Below are 18,289 nucleotides of genomic sequence, written 5' to 3'. Positions count from 1 at the left end.
TATCACAAAAAAAGTCACACCATAAGAAGATCCGAGGCACGGTGTTGGCCTAATGCATATTGATCTGTATGTATTGCAACAACTATTGTTTGTTTAATATGATGTGATTTTTATGTCTGCATGCATATTGTTCATCTGTTAACAAAGTTTAAAAAAAAAAAAAAAAAAGGAGTCCTCATGTACAGACAGGATGCTCCTCCTCCTCCTTCCCTGTGAGCACATTTCTTGTGTCTGCAATTGAAACTGAAAGTAACAGCATATCTCTCTCTCAGAAACCAGATTGATCCTGTTCTCATGTTGTATGCTGAATGTTCTTAGTTCTTAATAAATGAACATTCTCTGTTGCTCGTTGTGGACATCACGCTGATTAACCCGCTGCTAACAGGTTATGGGCCCAGAAGTCAAGGCAATCCCAAACCTGCAGAGCACAGAGATAGAAAGACAACAGCAAACTGAGAAGTAAAATGGCTGCCAGAAGCAACTCAACAAAGTTTACAGTGCCAAGCCTGAATAACCAGAACTACCAATCCTGGAAATTCAAGGTGAAGATGATGCTGATAAGAGAAGGTACGTGGAAATACACTCAGGACCCTAAGCCTGACCCAGTACCACAGGAATGGCTAGAAATGGATCAGAAAGCACAGAGCACCATATCACTCAGTATAGAGGATGATCAGATTGTGCATGTGTGCAAGTGTGAATCTGCAAAGGAAATGTGGGAGCAGCTGCAGAAAGTACATGAGAGAATAAATTGAAGTAATAAACTCTATCTAATGAGAAAGCTGTATCAGTCTAAGCTGCACAATGACCAGGACATGCAGGACTACATTAGAAATACTCTAGAGACTGTAGAGCACCTACGGGGCATTGGGGAAGATATGAAGGACTTCCATGTAGCAGAACTATTACTTAGTGGTCTCCCAGAAAGCTATGATACGCTTGTAACTGCATTAGATGCACGCCCAGATGATGAGCTTACATTGGAGTACGTCAGAGGAAAGCTTGTAGATGAATATAAGAGAAAAGCTGAAAATGTGAGCAGCAAAACATGTAACAAGGAAACTGCTTTACAAACACAGGGTGTGCCCACCAGCAGAATCCACCCTAAAGAGACACGTGAATGTTTTGTATGCAAGAAGCCAGGTAATTTAAAAGCTGAATGCAGAGTCTGGAAAGCTAAAATGAATCAGCTGAAAAAGCAAATCAGTCAACAGAGAGTTAAGAGTGCTGGATCTGAAAGCAATGATTCGGCAAATACTGAAGCTGCATTCACATCAGTCAATGCATTTAAATCAAAACATGCATGGTGTATAGATTCTGGTGCAACCAGTCACATGACCAATGACAGAGACTTCTTTACTAAACTTAACCAAAATAAGTCAGAGAAAGTGATAATGGCGAACGGTCAGTGCATGAACTCAGAAGGCATAGGAGACGGTTATATTGATTGTAACATCTCTGCAACACAAAGTAGAAGGATTCATGTAAAAGATGTACTATATGTGCCTAGTCTTGAAAGTAATCTATTATCTGTGAAAAAGCTCACAAAACAGGGTAATGAAGTTACATTTAAGGAAGATAGCTGCATCATCTCAAAAGAGGGTCACACATTAGCAAAAGGAAAAATCATAGATGAACTGTATCAGTTGAAATGTAAAGAGTGTGCATGCACAGCTAAGCAAGAACTGCACAAGAACTGTATTCATGTATGGCACAGGCGGCTTGCGCATAGAGACCCAGAAGCAATAAGAAAGTTATTTCAAGAACAATTAGCTGACAATATTACAATTGATTCATGTAATCAGACAATGAAGTGTTCCAGCTGTATCAAAGGGAAAATGTCCAGAAAGGCCTTTCCTAAGAAAAGTACTACAAGAACAGAACAACCACTAGATTTAGTACACACGGATATCTGTGGTCCAATGCGTACTCAGACACCTGGAAAGAAGAGATATTTTCATACATTTATTGATGACAATTCAAGATATACAGTTGTCTATTTACTTCACAGCAAAAATGAAGTTCCAGAGAAACTTGGAATATATCTAGCTGAAGTGCATAACAAGTTTGGAAGAATGCCAAAAACTTTACGTGCAGATAATGGAACCGAGTATACAAGTAATGAAACACAGAGCATTTTAAAGAAAAATGGAATTATATTTCAAACTACTGTACGATACAACCCTGAGCAAAATGGTATAGCAGAAAGAAGAAACCGGACACTCTGTGAAAGCGCAAGGAGTATGTAATTTGATGCAAATTTGCCTACAGTATATTGGGGCGAAGCTATTATGACGGCTTGCTACCTTCAGAACAGACTACCAAGTAAAGCGACAGAGAAAACTCCATTTGAGCAATGGAATGGTACAAAACCAAAACTACAACACATAAGGATTTTCGCAAGTAAAGCATTTGCACATGTTCCCAAAGAAAAGCTAACTAAGTGGGAATCTCATGCCAAGGAAGGCATCCTGGTAGGCTACAGTGAAACCCAGAAAGGTTATAGAATTCTACACCCAGAGACAAACAAGGTCACAATAAGTAAAGATGTAGTGTTTGATAAAAACTTCGTGTCACCCAAGTTTTATGACATTATGCCAGTAGTCCAGATGAAGCAACAACAACAATATCAATCACAAGACAACGAAGAAAAGAATGTAGAAGTCTGGCTAGACTCTTCAACCACTGAAGGAACAACAAAAGGCCTAAGTGAACCTGAAATCAGACGGTCGTCAAGATCAAACAAAGGAATATCAGCTAAACGTTTATCCTACGTTGTGAAGACACTGCCTGAGTCAGAGCCACAGTCATGGGATGAAATGCAGAAACTACCCGCCCATGAAAGAACAAAGTGGATCAATGCCGCAAATGAAGAAATGAACTCGCTTCATCAACTTTAAACTTGGAAACTCACTGAGTTACCACAAGGTAAAAAGGCAATTAAGTGCAAGTGGGTATTTAAAACCAAATATGATTGTGAAGGTAAAGTCCACAGATGTAAAGCGAGGTTGGTCGCAAAAGGATATTCACAAAAATATGGCGAAGACTATGATGCTACTTTTTCCCCAGTCGCTAAGCAGACAACATTTAGAGCATTGTTGGCGGTAGCTGCAGTACAAAGGATGTTTGTCAGACATTTGGATATCAAAACCGCATTTTTAAATGGTGACATTGAGGAGGACTTATACATGACTCAACCTGAAGGTTATATAAAGGAAGGTGAACAGAACCTTGTTTGCAAACTACAAAAATCTCTTTATGGTCTTAAGCAATCAGCGAGAGCATGGAATACTAAAATGAACAAAGTCTTGTTAGAAGAAGGATTTAAAAGAGGTCAAGCGGATCCATGCCTGTACACGAGATATACAGATGGAAAATGGATGTATATTCTCTTATATGTGGACGATGTAATTGTAGTTCATCAAGAAGAAGCTGAAATTGGGAAAATTACTAAAATTTTGAACCAGCATTTTGAAACGAAAGACCTAGTAAATGTGACATATTATCTAGGAATCCACATCCAGAGAGAGGAAGATGGAAGTTTTCTTTTAAATCAAAGTGCAAAGATTAATTCAATTTTGGATCAGTTCGGAATGACGGAGGCCAAAGGTGTATCAACGCCAATGGAATCATCCTACCTGAAACTGGAAGAAGGTGACCTGTTGCCTAACAATGAGAAATATCGACAGGCAGTGGGGGCACTTCTATATATCTCAACTATGACTCGACCGGATATTACAACAGCAGTTGGAATATTGTGCAGATTTGTGGAGAAACCGCGCCAAAAGGACTGGAATGCCGTTAAAAGAGTTCTCCAATATTTAAAAGGGACTTAAGGTGTAAATTTTAAAATATCTGCAGCAGGAAATCTAAAACTCACCGGCTATGTTGACTCAGATTGGGCTGGTGATTCGCAAGATCGTAAATCCACAAGCGGATACGTATTTAAACTTGGAGAAAGTTCAATCTCCTGGTCCAGTAGAAAACAAGTATCTGTTGCTTTGTCATCTACAGAAGCTGAGTATGTGTCCGCAGCCTATGCAAGTCAGGAGATCATTTGGCTAAGACAACTGATGGATGATCTTGGTAAACTGTTAACTCAGCCAACGGTGATGTATGAGGACAACCAAGGATGCATTAAACTTGCATGCAGTGAAAAGATCAGTGCTAGAACTAAGCACATCGACGTCAGATGTCATCATCTACGTGACTTAATAGATCGTGGCATAATTCAGTTTGTTTATTGTGAAACTGATAAAATGTTAGCTGATATTTTGACCAAGCCATTGCCACGACCTAGGTTCCAAGAATTGAGAACCACTATGGGACTGACAGAATAAGTAGTTGTTGAGTGGGGGTGTTGGCCTAATGCATATTGATCTGTATTTATTGCAACAACTATTGTTTGTTTAATATGATGTGATTTTTATGTCTGCATGCATATTGTTCATCTGTTAACAAAGTTAAAAAAAAAAAAAAAAGGAGTCCTCATGTACAGACAGGATGCTCCTCCTCCTCCTTCCCTGTGAGCACATTTCTTGTGTCTGCAATTGAAACTGAAAATAACAGCATATCTCTCTCTCAGAAACCAGATTGATCCTGTTCTCATGTTGTATGCTGAATGTTCTTAGTTCTTAATAAATGAACATTCTCTGTTGCTCGTTGTGGACATCACGCTGATTAACCCGCTGCTAACACACGGAAACTTGTAGAGAAATAATGGAGTCAAACTCTTCAGCAATAGCCAAAAATGTATGCAAAAATATTTTAAAAAGTCAGAAAAAATATAGGAAAATCCATCAATTATTGGCAAGAAATCCATTTACATAAATTGCTAGATGTGTTTTGTTGAAAATCCAGTAACAAAGATCTCTTAAAGGAGTTGTCCAGCAAGAAAAATAGATCTTTAGATATGTTTAAAATTAATATTAATCATGTAATGTAATCATCAAATGTTCACTAATGCTACTTTGTCAGCACCACAAAGCGCCACCTCTGGCATATACGGAAGAGAGCGTTGTCATGTCATCACAGCTATTTGTGAAGGGGGCTGGCTGACTGCTCATTTTAATAAGTGAGCCAACCCCCTTCTCTATTCTAGTCATTGGCTGTGACAGATAAGATGGCTGGTTTACCTATTGAAATGAGCAGTCAGCCAGCCTCCTTCATACACAGCACAGGACCTGTGCTAAAATGGGAAGAGATCATCTATGTCAAACCCAAGACAGAGGTGGAACTGCACGTACAAAATAATACATCTTGTGCCATCCCTCTCTATTCCCTACTGCAATGATTACTGGAGACTATGACCCCGGCCCTTTAGTTGACCTCCTTACTATTATGTATCTGGCCATTGGGCAGTTTGCTACAGCAGAAGCCTCCCCCCACTGCTATCCTTGACTTTTTGAGTGCCAAGGGAACATATTTATCTTATAGTTTTAAAATTACAGTCCTCAAAAGATTAAAGTGCACACACTGTTTTCTGTGTATCTCAGAAGCTCAGCCATGTCTCTTCTCCTCCTCCTCAATTTATTAGTAAATTGGCTGCAGCAGAAGCCTCCCCCCACTGCTGTGTCTGTCTACTTTGTTTCCTAGGACATAGCTTCACTTCAAGGGAATCTGTCACCAGGCTTTTGCTTCCTCATCTGACACCAGCATGATGTAGGAAAAAAGACCCTGATTCTAGTGATGTGTCACTTAGTTTATTGGGTGCAGCAGGTGTGATACAATCAGAGCTTTTAAATGTAGCATACAGCAGAGCTACGAAAGCTGCCCTCGTCCACACCAGGCTCTGTATGTACATTGCATATTGACAGTGAGCTGCTAATCAGCGCTGGGGGCAGAGTTGGACCAGGATGGACGGGAACTATAGTCTGGGCAGTGATAATCTCCTGCTGATAAAACATTCATTGTATTGAAACTACAGTACACAGCCTAGTAAGTGACACATCCCTGAAATCAGTGTCTCACCCCTACTTCATGCTGCTCTTATATTGAATAGAAAAAAAGCCTGCTGATTGTTTCCCTGTAAAAACTGCTGTTTATAAAAATGAGTATTAATAATTAAAATGATGCTTAAATAAAACTATGATGATATGATTGTACCTAATTATATAATCATCATTTAGACAGACAATCTGGTTTAGAATGTATTTTATGAAACACCCAATAAATGAAAATATGAAAATTAAAATGTTTTAGGCCAATACAAAATTGTTAAAAGTATACAGTATACCTACTATGCGCCATTTTTCTGTTATTATTAGAAGTGGATCATTGCTCGGAAAATAACCATGGATGCCAGCATGTCTGCACGAACACAGATGAGTCATATACGTGCCGGTGCTACGAAGGCTTTGTTTTGGGAGACGATAAGAAGAGCTGCAGAGGTGAGCAGATCTCCTCCACTGTGATAAGAATATTTTACTGCTACGTTTGCTACGCCGTGATATTAGCACCGACAGCCATTTTCAATAAACAGTAAGGCTGCACAATGTGGCGAATAGGAAATAAAAAGGGTAGGACATTGTCACTGAGCCACTCCATTCCCCGAATACTAGAGGCCTCCATACTCTGTGAAGAGAAGTTGGATCGAGTATATTGAATTGCCCAATCCAAACAAGCGTTTGTCCAACATCTTTCTAAAGTGTCAGGACAATTTAAAGGGGTTGTAACAAGTTAATAAATTCTCCCCCATATCAATATGATAAGGAAATGCTTATCGATTTCTGGAGGTCCGATTAATAGGACCCCTACCAATACCGAGACTGGAGAAAGAAATAGAGAGTAGGTCGACCGCCACTCCATTAATTCTGTGGGGCTGCCATTGATCATACTTTGCTATCTCCGTCAGTCCCATAGAGAATTAATAGAGAGAAGGTATAAACCCACCACTTCCACTCCATTCAGACAGAGCTCTTCTTTTTTCACCTTGCTTTGCACCACCACCGATCAGCTGTTTTAAGTTCTGCTGGCATCTGGATGTACACAGTGTAAGTGCTGGAACAGCACAATGGCCATTCCTGAGAACTGCAACTCAACTCCTGCTCGCTTACATAGGAGCTGAGCTGCAGTACCTGACCATGACATCGATTACAGAGTGGCGCTGTTCCGGCTCCGTTCACTGCTTACATCCGGATGCTGCCGAAACTGATAATAGCTGATCGCTGAAGATGCCTGTTATCAATCCTCCGACTATTTGATATGTATAACCTTTCTTGATCATAAGTCATCACTTTCACTAGCCTGGACAACCCCTTTAGGGCATGGATCCTCACTGACTTTGTGCACCTCAGTACAGAAGCCAAGCTTGTGGTGGAACCTCCGGCCCTGCGTTACGCGATAAACTGTGATCCGTCACCTACTCGCTGGTATCTAACACCAGTATTTCTCGTTTCAGCCATCGACCACTGCGCTGTGAATGAACACGGCTGTGAGCACCTGTGTGTCAATGCGGTAGGCTCCTACGTGTGTCAGTGCTTCGAAGGATATTTTCTTCGGGATGATAAAAAGTCCTGTCAGAGTAAGAGGCTGCTAATCTGCTCACGAGAAACCGTAGCACAAATCCCAGTAAATAATGGCCGGGTGTTGCTCTATGCTGAGTGTTTACACGCGCAGGTCCTCGTACAGGTCCTTGTTCAGGTCCTCGTACAACATCACATGTTGACGTCATCCTTCGTAGTCTCTTGGCAGCCATCACTGGTGGAGGGGAATCGGCAGAGACGGAGTTACGAAGGCCGAAGTAATGGGCAGCAATATTTTACATCATTTCTGGAATAGTCTTTGCTCTTACGCAGCTTTATCTGTGTTCTTGAAGGTTGCTTTTCTTTCTAAATTCATAATCCCTGACATCTAAGGATGTTCACACATATTTTTTTTTACGATGGTCGAAAACATGCATTTTTTTCAAGCAGACATCTCAACTGGAATCAGCTGGAGTCTTTAGTGATTAATCTGCATTTTTATTTTGTTCTTTCGTTAGCATTTTCTGTTAATGTTTGGAATTTTTTTAAGCTTTTTTTATTTTTACTGCTATTTTTGTATTTTTTGACATCCATTAAGCAATGAATAAAACTATAATTTTTATTAAGCGAAAACACTTTAAAAACACTCAACAAGACACCCCTGTATCTTCCAGACAATGTTTTTAGTTTCCATTGACCAAATGTCTGTCGAATGGACTTGTCACTTCTTTTAGCCTCTTCTTTCTCCCTGCAGCGCCACCACAGGTGAAGTGAGGAATTATACAATACCTAATTATTATTTTAGGAACAACCATGATTTTCCTATTTAGTGCTGCCAGTTTTACTAACTATAAATTGTTTTGCTCACAGGTAAAGATGTCTGCCAGTCCACTGAGCACGGATGTGAGCATCTCTGTGTAAATAATGAGGATTCCTATATCTGCACATGCTTTGAAGGACACTTATTAGCAGATGATGGAAAGAAATGCAAAAGTAAGTGATGCCAAATAGTTTTTATAGGGAACCTGTCACCTCCAGAAACTATTTACCGTTACGTATAGCAGGAACCTGCAGCTAAATGGTGTTTAAATCCTCGGTTCCTTGGAGCAGCAGCTACAGGGGGAAATGAAGCTTTATTCTCGCTGCAGCCAGTCGCTTCCAGTGATTGGGGTGGTGCAGGGAGTGGTTACAGTCACTGCTCTCTCTATACAGTGACTGCACTGTAATCGTTCTGTAGCGTGTGTGCAGCTTGTGTCAGTCAGTTTGCCAGTGTTTAGTGAGCGATGACTGTAACTGCTGCCTGCACTGCTCCGATGACTGGAAGCGAGCGGCTGCAGGGGGAAAATAACTTCATTTTCTCCCTGTAGCTGCAGCTCTAATTAACAAGTCAGACAGGATTTGCTATTTACCTGCAGATTACCCCTATATGATGTCACTATGATCGGTCTATGATGTCACTATGATCGGACTATGATGTCACTATGATCGGACTATGATGTCACTATGATCGGTCTATGATGTCACTATGATCGGACTATGATGTCACTATGATCGGACTTTGATGTCATTATGATCATTCTATGTTGTCACTATGATCGGACTATGATGTCATTATGATCATTCTATGATGTCACTATGATCGTTCTATGATGTCACTATGATCGGACTATGATGTCACTATAATCGGTCTATGATATCACTATGATCGAACTATGATGTCACTATGATCGGTCTATGATGTCACTATAATCGTTCTATGGTGTCACTGTGATCGGACTATCATGTCACTATGATCGTTCTATGATCGGACTATGATGTCACTATGATCATTCTATGATGTTACTATGATCGTTCTATGATGTCACTATGATCGGTCTATGATGTCACTATAATCGGTCTATGATATCACTATGATCGAACTATGATGTCATTATGATCGTTCTATGATCGGACTATGATGTCACTATGATCGGTCTATGATGTCACTATAATCGTTCTATGGTGTCACTATGATGTCACTATGATCATTCTATGATCGGACTATGATGTCACTATGATCGTTCTATGATGTCACTATGATCATTCTATTATGTCACTATGATCGGACTATGATGTCACTATGATCGTTCTATGATGTCACTATGATCGGACTATGATGTCACTATGATCTGTCTATGATGTCACTATGATCATTCTATGATGTCACTATGATCAGTCTATGATGTCACTATGATCGGACTATGATGTCACTATGATCATTCTATGATGTCACTATGATTGTTCTATGATGTCACTATGATCGGACTATGATGTCACTATGATCATTCTATGATGTCACTATGATTGTTCTATGATGTCACTATGATCGGACTATGATGTCACTATGATCGGTCTATGATGTCACTATGATCGGACTATGATGTCACTATGATCGGACTATGATGTCAGTATAATCGGACTGTGATGTTACATTCAGGAGGCTCTATTAATACTATAATTATGGGCAGAACAACTTCTTATAATGTGTCAGCAGTGACTGCTGTGCTGAATGTGAGGAGGATCTGCCATTTGCCATAAATGTCATTATTTACCTGGTGTAAATTCCTCTGTTGTCCTGAATCTGCTGTTTTCCTTTTGTTCTCCTTACTCTCCATTCCTAAGATGTTGACTCCTCTTCCCTATATATAAATTTAGTCTTGTTAGCCAATTGGGCGTGGTCTTGAAGACTATTTTTTAAGGTCATGCCCAGTTGGATAACAAAACTAGATTTATATACAGGGACAAGCTATTTATCATAGCAGGAGGGAAGGCTAAGGGGTTGAAGAGAGGGGTGAAAGCATGTAAAGTCTCATGGAGGGCGGAGAAAATGGCTATAGAAAAGTTGCAGTATTAGAGCTGTGCTGATAGATGAAAGCAAGTGTAGAGTAAGATAAAATATACAACAGCAACAGTCGGTAACCGTATACACATACTGTACCTCACATTCAGCCTATATTACTGGGAGGGACAATCTCAAAAGAAAAAAATCTGAAATTTAACTCAGGCTTCAAACTGCATATTCGGGCAATCAGTAGACTCCTGTTTTTAAGGTCCCTGCCTCAAGGTGCGTCATCAGCATCACTCCTCATAAAACAGAAGGAGTTAAGTCAGGAAAACTGATTAACCACAAATTGCACAATAGGATTTGTCTGTACAAGCAGATCTGCCGCGGCGAAGAATACAAATCAGAGGGGAACAGTTGGTGAGAAATTTTAGATGCATAATCTGCCTTTGTGTCCGGCCTAATGCTCGGCAGCTCCAAGGAATCCGTGCGATTAAATAAAACGACGTCTATATTGCAAATCTGTAGATGTCCAATGAGAATTACTTGTAAAGGGATCGGCCCTTAGAGGCTTCTGGATAAATCCTCAGGAACGGGAAGCGCTCGCTCTCGGTACAGCTTGTGCTTGTAGCTTCTGTTTCCCTCATTGATTTGAACTGTGGTTTACTAGGAGCTTTTATGTATAATGAAAGCAGATATTTTCACTGCTGACCTAATAAAAAGTTCAGTCATTGCTGAGAGCCAAGAACAGAGCCACAAATTTCAGACCCTCTTTACTTTCAGTAAGGCCAAGGTCACACGAGCGTATATTCGCTCATCCAAGAGAATGGGGCCAGTTATGCTAATCACACGCTGATCAGAGTGTGATCCGATTTTCTCGGATGAGGAGAAAAAAAAGCTCCATCTTCTCCCTTCTGTCACTCTCTGGACATCGGACTGCACTCAGATGTCATCCGAGTGCAGTCCGATGGTTTCCAAACACTCATTAACTTGCATGGCCAAGTACAATCCCATAATTGGATCCAGCTTGGGCATACCGTAATTTTTTTCCTTGGATTAGCTCAGTCTGAAGAAAAAAACAGACATTTTCCTGAATATGCATTTTGACAATGTCGCTCCCCCAAAAAACCTGGAGGTCTCCACTTTTTTCTGTAGTCCCAGGATAGTTGGCAAACATAACATAGTTAATATGGTTGAGAAAAAAAAATGTTCACCCTATTTGAGTCATTCACATATTTTTTTCCCTTTATTTTTAAACCCCCTCATTTCCAAGCATTTTTCATAGAATTTTTCATTTTGTTACCTTTGTAATCTGCAATTTTTTTTACTGGGGTCGTTCACTTACTGAACAACTTAAAGGTAACCTGTCACCTTAAAAATACCGCCCTATCTGCTGGTATCACTGTAGAGCAGGAGGAGCTGAGCAGATTAGATAATGGTGGGGACGGTACTCGGAGAGGAAGAATGGCACCAGGACGGTCAGGCACGTTTTTATTAGTATGTTTATTTAATGTTCTGCACTTCCTGGGATTTTAGGGTCCGGTGGGCGGTGCTTACAATGACTGACAGCTTTCTATGTAGGACAGTGCATTCGGAGATAACTGTCAGTCTCTGATAGGACCGCCCATGCACCCAAAATCCCAGAAAGAGGAGAGGTTTTAGATAAATAAAACACCGGTGAGGATGCAGTCAATACGGACGACTATCACATCGCAATGCTTGGACTGGCCGGCGGCTCTGCTGACCCGAGCATGATAGCATGTATTCCTATGCAGCCGTCACGCTCAGGTCAGGAGAGCTGCTGGCCAGTCCGAGCATGTATTCCTATGCAGCCGTCACGCTCAGGTCAGGAGAGCTGCTGGCCTGTCCGAGCATGTATTCCTATGCAGCCGTCACGCTCAGGTCAGGAGAGCTGCCGGCCAGTCCGAGCATGTATTCCTATGCAGCCGTCACGCTCAGGTCAGGAGAGCTGCTGGCCAGTCTGAGCATGTATTCCTATGCAGCAGTCACGCTCAGGTCAGGAGAGCTGCTGGCCTGTCCGAGCATGTATTCCTATGCAGCCGTCACGCTCAGGTCAGGAGAGCTGCTGGCCAGTCCGAGCATGTATTCCTATGCAGCCGTCACGCTTAGGTCAGGAGAGCTGTTGGCTAGTCCGAGCATGTATTCCTATGCAGCCGTCACGCTCAGGTCAGGAGAGCTGCTGGCCAGTCCAAGCATGTATTCCTATGCAGCCGTCACGCTCAGGTCAGGAGAGCTGCTGGCCAGTCCGAGCATGTATTCCTATGCAGCCGACACGTTCAGGTCAGGAGAGCTGCTGGCCAGTCCGAGCATGTATTCCTATGCAGCTGTCACTCTCAGGTCAGGAGAGCTGCTGGCCTGTCCGAGCATGTATTCCTATGCAGCCGTCACGCTCAGGTCAGGAGAGCTGCCGGACAGTCCGAGCATGTATTCCTATGCAGCCGTCACGCTCAGGTCAGGAGAGCTGCTGGCCAGTCCAAGCATGTATTCCTATGCAGCCATCACGCTCAGGTCAGGAGAGCTGCTGGCCAGTCCGAGCATGTATTCCTATGCAGCCGTCACATTCAGGTCAGGAGAGCTGCTGGCCAGTCCGAGCATGTATTCCTATGCAGCTGTCACTCTCAGGTCAGGAGAGCTGCTGGCCTGTCCGAGCATGTATTCCTATGCAGCCGTCATGCTCAGGTCAGGAGAGCTGCCGGCCAGTCCGAGCATGTATTCCTATGCAGCCGACACGCTCAGGTCAGGAGAGCTGCTGGCCAGTCCGAGCATGTATTCCTATGCAGCTGTCACGCTCAGGTCAGGAGAGCTGCTGGCCAGTCCGAGCATGTATTCCTATGCAGCCGTCACACTCAGGTCAGGAGAGCTGCTGGCCAGTCCGAGCATGTATTCCTATGCAGCAGTCACGCTCAGGTCAGGAGAGCTGCTGGCCTGTCCGAGCATGTGTTCCTATGCAGCCGTCACGCTCAGGTCAGGAGAGCTGCTGGCCAGTCTGAGCATGTATTCCTATGCAGCAGTCAGGCTCAGGTCAGGAGAGCTGCTGGCCTGTCCGAGCATGTATTCCTATGCAGCCGTCACGCTCAGGTCAGGAGAGCTGCCGGCCAGTCCGAGCATGTATTCCTATGCAGCCGTCATGCTCAGGTCAGGAGAGCTGCTGGCCAGTCCGAGCATTTATTCCTATGCAGCCGTCACGCTCAGGTCAGGAGAGCTGCTGGCCAGTCCGAGCATGTATTCCTATGCAGCCGTCACGCTCAGGTCAGGAGAGCTGCTGGCCAGTCCGAGCATTGCGATGTGATCATCGTCCGTGTTATACCGCCATCTGTCTGCGCCCTTATACTGAATCTTTTCCCACAGAACCCGTATATCAATCTGATTTTGACATATTCGAACACTATTTGTACCGAATGTATGGATATTCGGTAATTTCTACTCCCATTGACTCTAATGACTTTCGTCTGTGTTCGACAAATATTGCAAAAACAATATTCGCTGCCGATCGTATTCAGACACAAATCGAAACAAATTCGCTCATCTCTAATTTTGACGAATGGGAAGCAAAAATCGTTAACGCAAATAGAAAGACAGGACGAAAGAACGTCATGAAAAAAGGCAAAAGATGAATGGTGGTTATTATGGAGACATCAGACAGTGCAGTATGTGATAATATGCCGCGGGATCCATCTGTGCGATACACAATGTTGGGCTCACAGGGGTACAATGTCCGTTTCATTTCATTGTCTACAATTCTTCCATCGTTTGGACAAAGCGACACACGTGAAAAACAAATGTGTATAAACCACGCAAAATTTCTTAGCCATTTTTTTTTACCTGTATAATTTTAGGCAATAAAATAAAACGGACATTATAACTGTGAGCCAAAACAACATCTTTTTATTTTCCATTATCAAGGACTCGATTAGAGGAGAGCTGGTTGTTTTCTGCTTCTTGTTTTTTTGGAATATTAATTCCATCTGTGACCTTAGATGTCATGAATTGCGGCAAACTCCTAAGGGATGTTGTTATTATTCTGCGCTCCATCAATATTTTATTTATTTATTTAACTCTCTTATATAGTGCCAATAATTCCACAGCGCTTTAGTCATCATCATCTCTGTCCCCATTGGGGCTCACAATATAGATTCCCTATCACTAGGTCTTTGCGGTGTGGGAGGAAACTGGAGAACCTCGAGGAAACCCGGGGAGAATATATAAACTCAACTTAGTTTTCTAAAAACTAGCCGTAATGCAAACTCCATTAAAAAAAAAAAAACACCCGATACTGCCACAATACCAGACCTGTTCTATTTCCATAGCTTCGTTCTGATTTTAGTATTTCCCAGTGCAGAATTGAGGGGATTTCAATCAATATTTGGTGTTTTGGTGTCTTAGTGGCGCCATCTGCTGTTAATAGCTGGAATTACAGAATAAATTCTAAACATGAGGTTTATTCTGGGGAATCAAATTCTGCATTGTGTCATTCCTCTGTTATTCCTCCTGGAAACGTATAAATTACAAATGTGTTACTAGTTGGGGATTTGACCCTATATGCTCAGACGCTTATCCAATCAGTGCTGCTTGTGTCATAGTGAAATAGTAATGTTCATTTGCCTATGGATTCATATATTTCTAAGAGGAATAACAGAGGAATAGCCCATTGTTAAGCAATGTAAAAAATGCTGCAGATTTATTATCTCATGAGATACAGACGCGCCAGGAGTGTTGACAGCTCAATGAAGATTGCACCGTATAAATAATCCAAGCATCTACCCAAATTGTCATCCATCATATGTTTTGTTTTCAGAGTGCGGAGAAGGACCAGTGGACCTGGTGTTTGTCATTGATGGATCCAAAAGCCTTGGAGAAGACAACTTTGAGCTTGTGAAGCAGTTTGTAAATGGGATTATAGACTCGTTAGAGGTGTCGCAGAAGGCCGCCCGCGTAGGACTGGTCCAGTACTCCACTCACGTCCGCACAGAGTTCACCATGGCTCAGTACAGCTCAGCCAAAGACATGAAGAAAGCCGTGTCCCAGGTGAAATATATGGGCAGAGGATCCATGACTGGCCTTGCCTTGAAACTCATGTATGAAAAAAGCTTTTCAGAGGCTCAGGGAGCAAGAAGACGTTCCCTTGGTGTGCCGAGAGTGACAATTGTGTTTACGGATGGACGAGCACAAGACGAGGTCTCCGACTGGGCGAACCGGGCAAAGCAAAGTGGTATTTTACATCTCTTATTTTACATCTCATCTTTACAATATCAGATATAAAATGAATCGTCAGGTTCACTCTAACTGCTCTAACAGTCTCTTGTTATATATTCTTATAAATTCTGACAGGGGTGATAATCCTGGTACCATGAAAGTCACTGTACTGGCTCTTCTTCTAACACAGGCCCTAGCGGGGGTCTCTGGTTCTTCCTGCTAGGCCTCAAGTCCTCCTGACAAACAAGGCTTGCTAGGCCGCATTCGCTTCAACCTGCCCCCGCCCTGTCTGATGCAGTAGCCCAGAACAACCCCTGCACCATACTTCAGTGCTGGAAGTAACGGCCTGGCTCCCTCACACCTCCCATTTACCACCGCCGGCGTCCACCCCCGAGCGGAGTCTCCTCACTGTTCTTCGGTACTTGACCAATGACGGATGTCTCTCATACCCGGTGAGATCAGGGCTCTTGACTGGCGTAGTCTAGACTCCAGGTTTTGACTGGCACAGGTCTGGTTTTTGGGCCTTGACCGGCGTAGTCTGGGTTCCAGAACTTGCCTGGAATAGATCGGGTCTTTGTGCCATAACCAGCGTCATCTGGACTCTGGGACTTGTCTGGCAATGCCCGGGTTGTGATCCAGATGCGCCACAACCCGCTGCCTCTGGTTTTCTGTCATGGCCTGTCACCTCAGCCTCATGTCCCTTGCCACACGTCCTGTCCGTTCCTTTACATGGTACCAAATCTGCTCCCGTTTTGGCTTTTTATATCGGGGAACTGCATCCTCAAGGTTACCTGTTATGATCCTTAGTGGTTGAGGATCACAAATACTCCAGCTAAGTAACAAACATAGGACAAGCTCTAGGTAGGTGGCAAACTGGACTGACCGCAAATCTGAACCCATCCAAACACACTAGAAGTAGCCGGTGAACGTGCCTAAAAATCCTAGACGTCTCGAGCCAGCCTGAGGAACTAACTACCCCTAGAGAGAAAGAAAGACCTCTCTTGCCTCCAGAGAAATAATCCCCAAAGATATAGAAGCCCCAACAGATAATAACGGTGAGGTAAGAGGAAGGCACATACACGGGTGAAAGCAGATTCAGCAAATGAGGCCCACTAATACTAGATAGCAGAAAATAGAAAAGAGAATCTATGCGGTCAGTAAAAAACCCTTACAAAATATCCACTCTGAGATTTCAAGAACCCCCACACCAACTAACGGTGTGGGGGGAGAAACTCAGTCCCCTAGAGCAACCAGCAAGCGAGGAAATCACATTTTAGCGAGCTGGACAAAAAAACATAATGAACACTGATAATCAAAAAATGATCAAACAAAAACTTAGCTTGTCTTGGAGACACTGGGAGCAAGGTAGACACAAGGAATCTGAAGAGCACTGAATACATTGATAGCAGGCAAGGAACTGAGTCTCCAGGTGAGCTAAATAGGAAACCAACCAAGGATAACGAACCAGCTGATGCAGCCAACCTGCAGAAAGACAACACTACACAGTACCGCTTGTGACCACTAGAGGGAGCCCAAAAATAGAATTCACAACAGTTACCTGACCTGATGCTCCATCTAAACTCTTCCTTCCTGAAACTCTCCCTCTTCTGATCGGTTCCGCTTGGACAGTAGATGAGTCTTCTTGAACAAATGCCGCCACAGTGCTGGGGATTTTCATTTCTTATGGCACACCTTCTTACATTTGCACACTGAATGATCTATGTCTGAGCTCATAGGAAGTGCGGTCAGCCTGTGTAAATGGAATTCATGCCCACAAAGGATCTGTTGCGTTATTGACATAAAAGGAAGTAGATTATTATGGGGTCTGTCTGTGTTCTGTTTTGTGTCAGTTTTTAGAACAGAAAAAAAAATCCTGCATGCAGAATTTTTTTTCCTGTTGTAAAGACTGGCACAAAACAGAATCCACATGAACCCTGTAGTAATCAGTGGGGGTCCTCTGCCTTCCTGTGCATCAGTTATGCATACTTTTCAACATGGATTCCATTTGTTCCGCTAAACGGAACAGACAAACGGAATATACGAAAATGTGAACTGAGCCTTACTGTAATTACATCATGTGCCTGGGGAATAAGGGGCTCAACAATGGACTGATGGAAGGGAATCAGGGAGTGTTAACAGTGCGCACAATATGTGTTTTGCCCCAGGCGCTCACAACCCACACCACACCACTGGGTGGCGCCCCGGAGCTCCTGCTATTCTGCATCCTCCAGCAGCTTCAGTAAATGTCCTTTTCCTACGGTGCTGCTCTGCAGGCGCACACAATGCAGCTGTCACAGTACACCGACCGTGTAGACACAGCAGTTTCTCGGCCCTGTGGGCCTCTTCAGTCGCTGACAGCTGTGGTCAGCGCAGGTCACTTGGAGGTTGGAGCAGATTTAATTGGCATGACCTAATTCTGCAGTCTTCCTTCTGTCTCTTCAGGCATCACCATCTATGCTGTTGGAGTGGGCAAAGCCATTGACGAAGAGTTACAAGAAATTGCTTCATCGCCACAAGAGAAGCACGTTATTCATGCTGATGACTTCAGCTCCATGGGATACATCACTGAAAAACTAAAATCCAGCATCTGCGACGGTATGGTGTCTAAAACGGTTTAGAATTATTGCTATAAAGGTCCATGGTGTACTTTTCATCGTTACAGCCCTAGTGCATGTATCATATGATTCCAATTATGCAATCTTATTCAAGGGAATGATTAATGATAAGTACTAGTAGTATAAATAGTGTCATAGCAAAACAATGAAAATGTCATTTTGCGACTCCTCTTCAT

The 18,289-nt window shown here is 42.9% G+C and overlaps 1 protein-coding gene across 2 annotated transcripts in view; it reads left to right on the top strand.

Moving 5' to 3' along the window:
* The window catches only part of MATN2 (matrilin 2), a 192,502-nt gene that overhangs the window by 145,014 nt on the left and 29,199 nt on the right, over positions 1-18,289 (top strand). For both annotated transcript variants that reach the window (XM_077270918.1, XM_077270919.1), the window contains exons 9-13: positions 6,267-6,389; positions 7,400-7,522; positions 8,334-8,456; positions 15,101-15,514; positions 17,941-18,093. In XM_077270918.1, the coding sequence (XP_077127033.1) occupies positions 6,267-6,389; positions 7,400-7,522; positions 8,334-8,456; positions 15,101-15,514; positions 17,941-18,093 (936 nt within the window). The remainder of the gene's footprint in view (positions 1-6,266; positions 6,390-7,399; positions 7,523-8,333; positions 8,457-15,100; positions 15,515-17,940; positions 18,094-18,289) is intronic.

This window comes from Ranitomeya variabilis, chromosome 6 (assembly GCF_051348905.1).
Source record: "Ranitomeya variabilis isolate aRanVar5 chromosome 6, aRanVar5.hap1, whole genome shotgun sequence".
Lineage (NCBI taxonomy): Eukaryota > Metazoa > Chordata > Amphibia > Anura > Dendrobatidae > Ranitomeya > Ranitomeya variabilis.
This window is presented reverse-complemented; position numbering and strand designations above follow the sequence as displayed.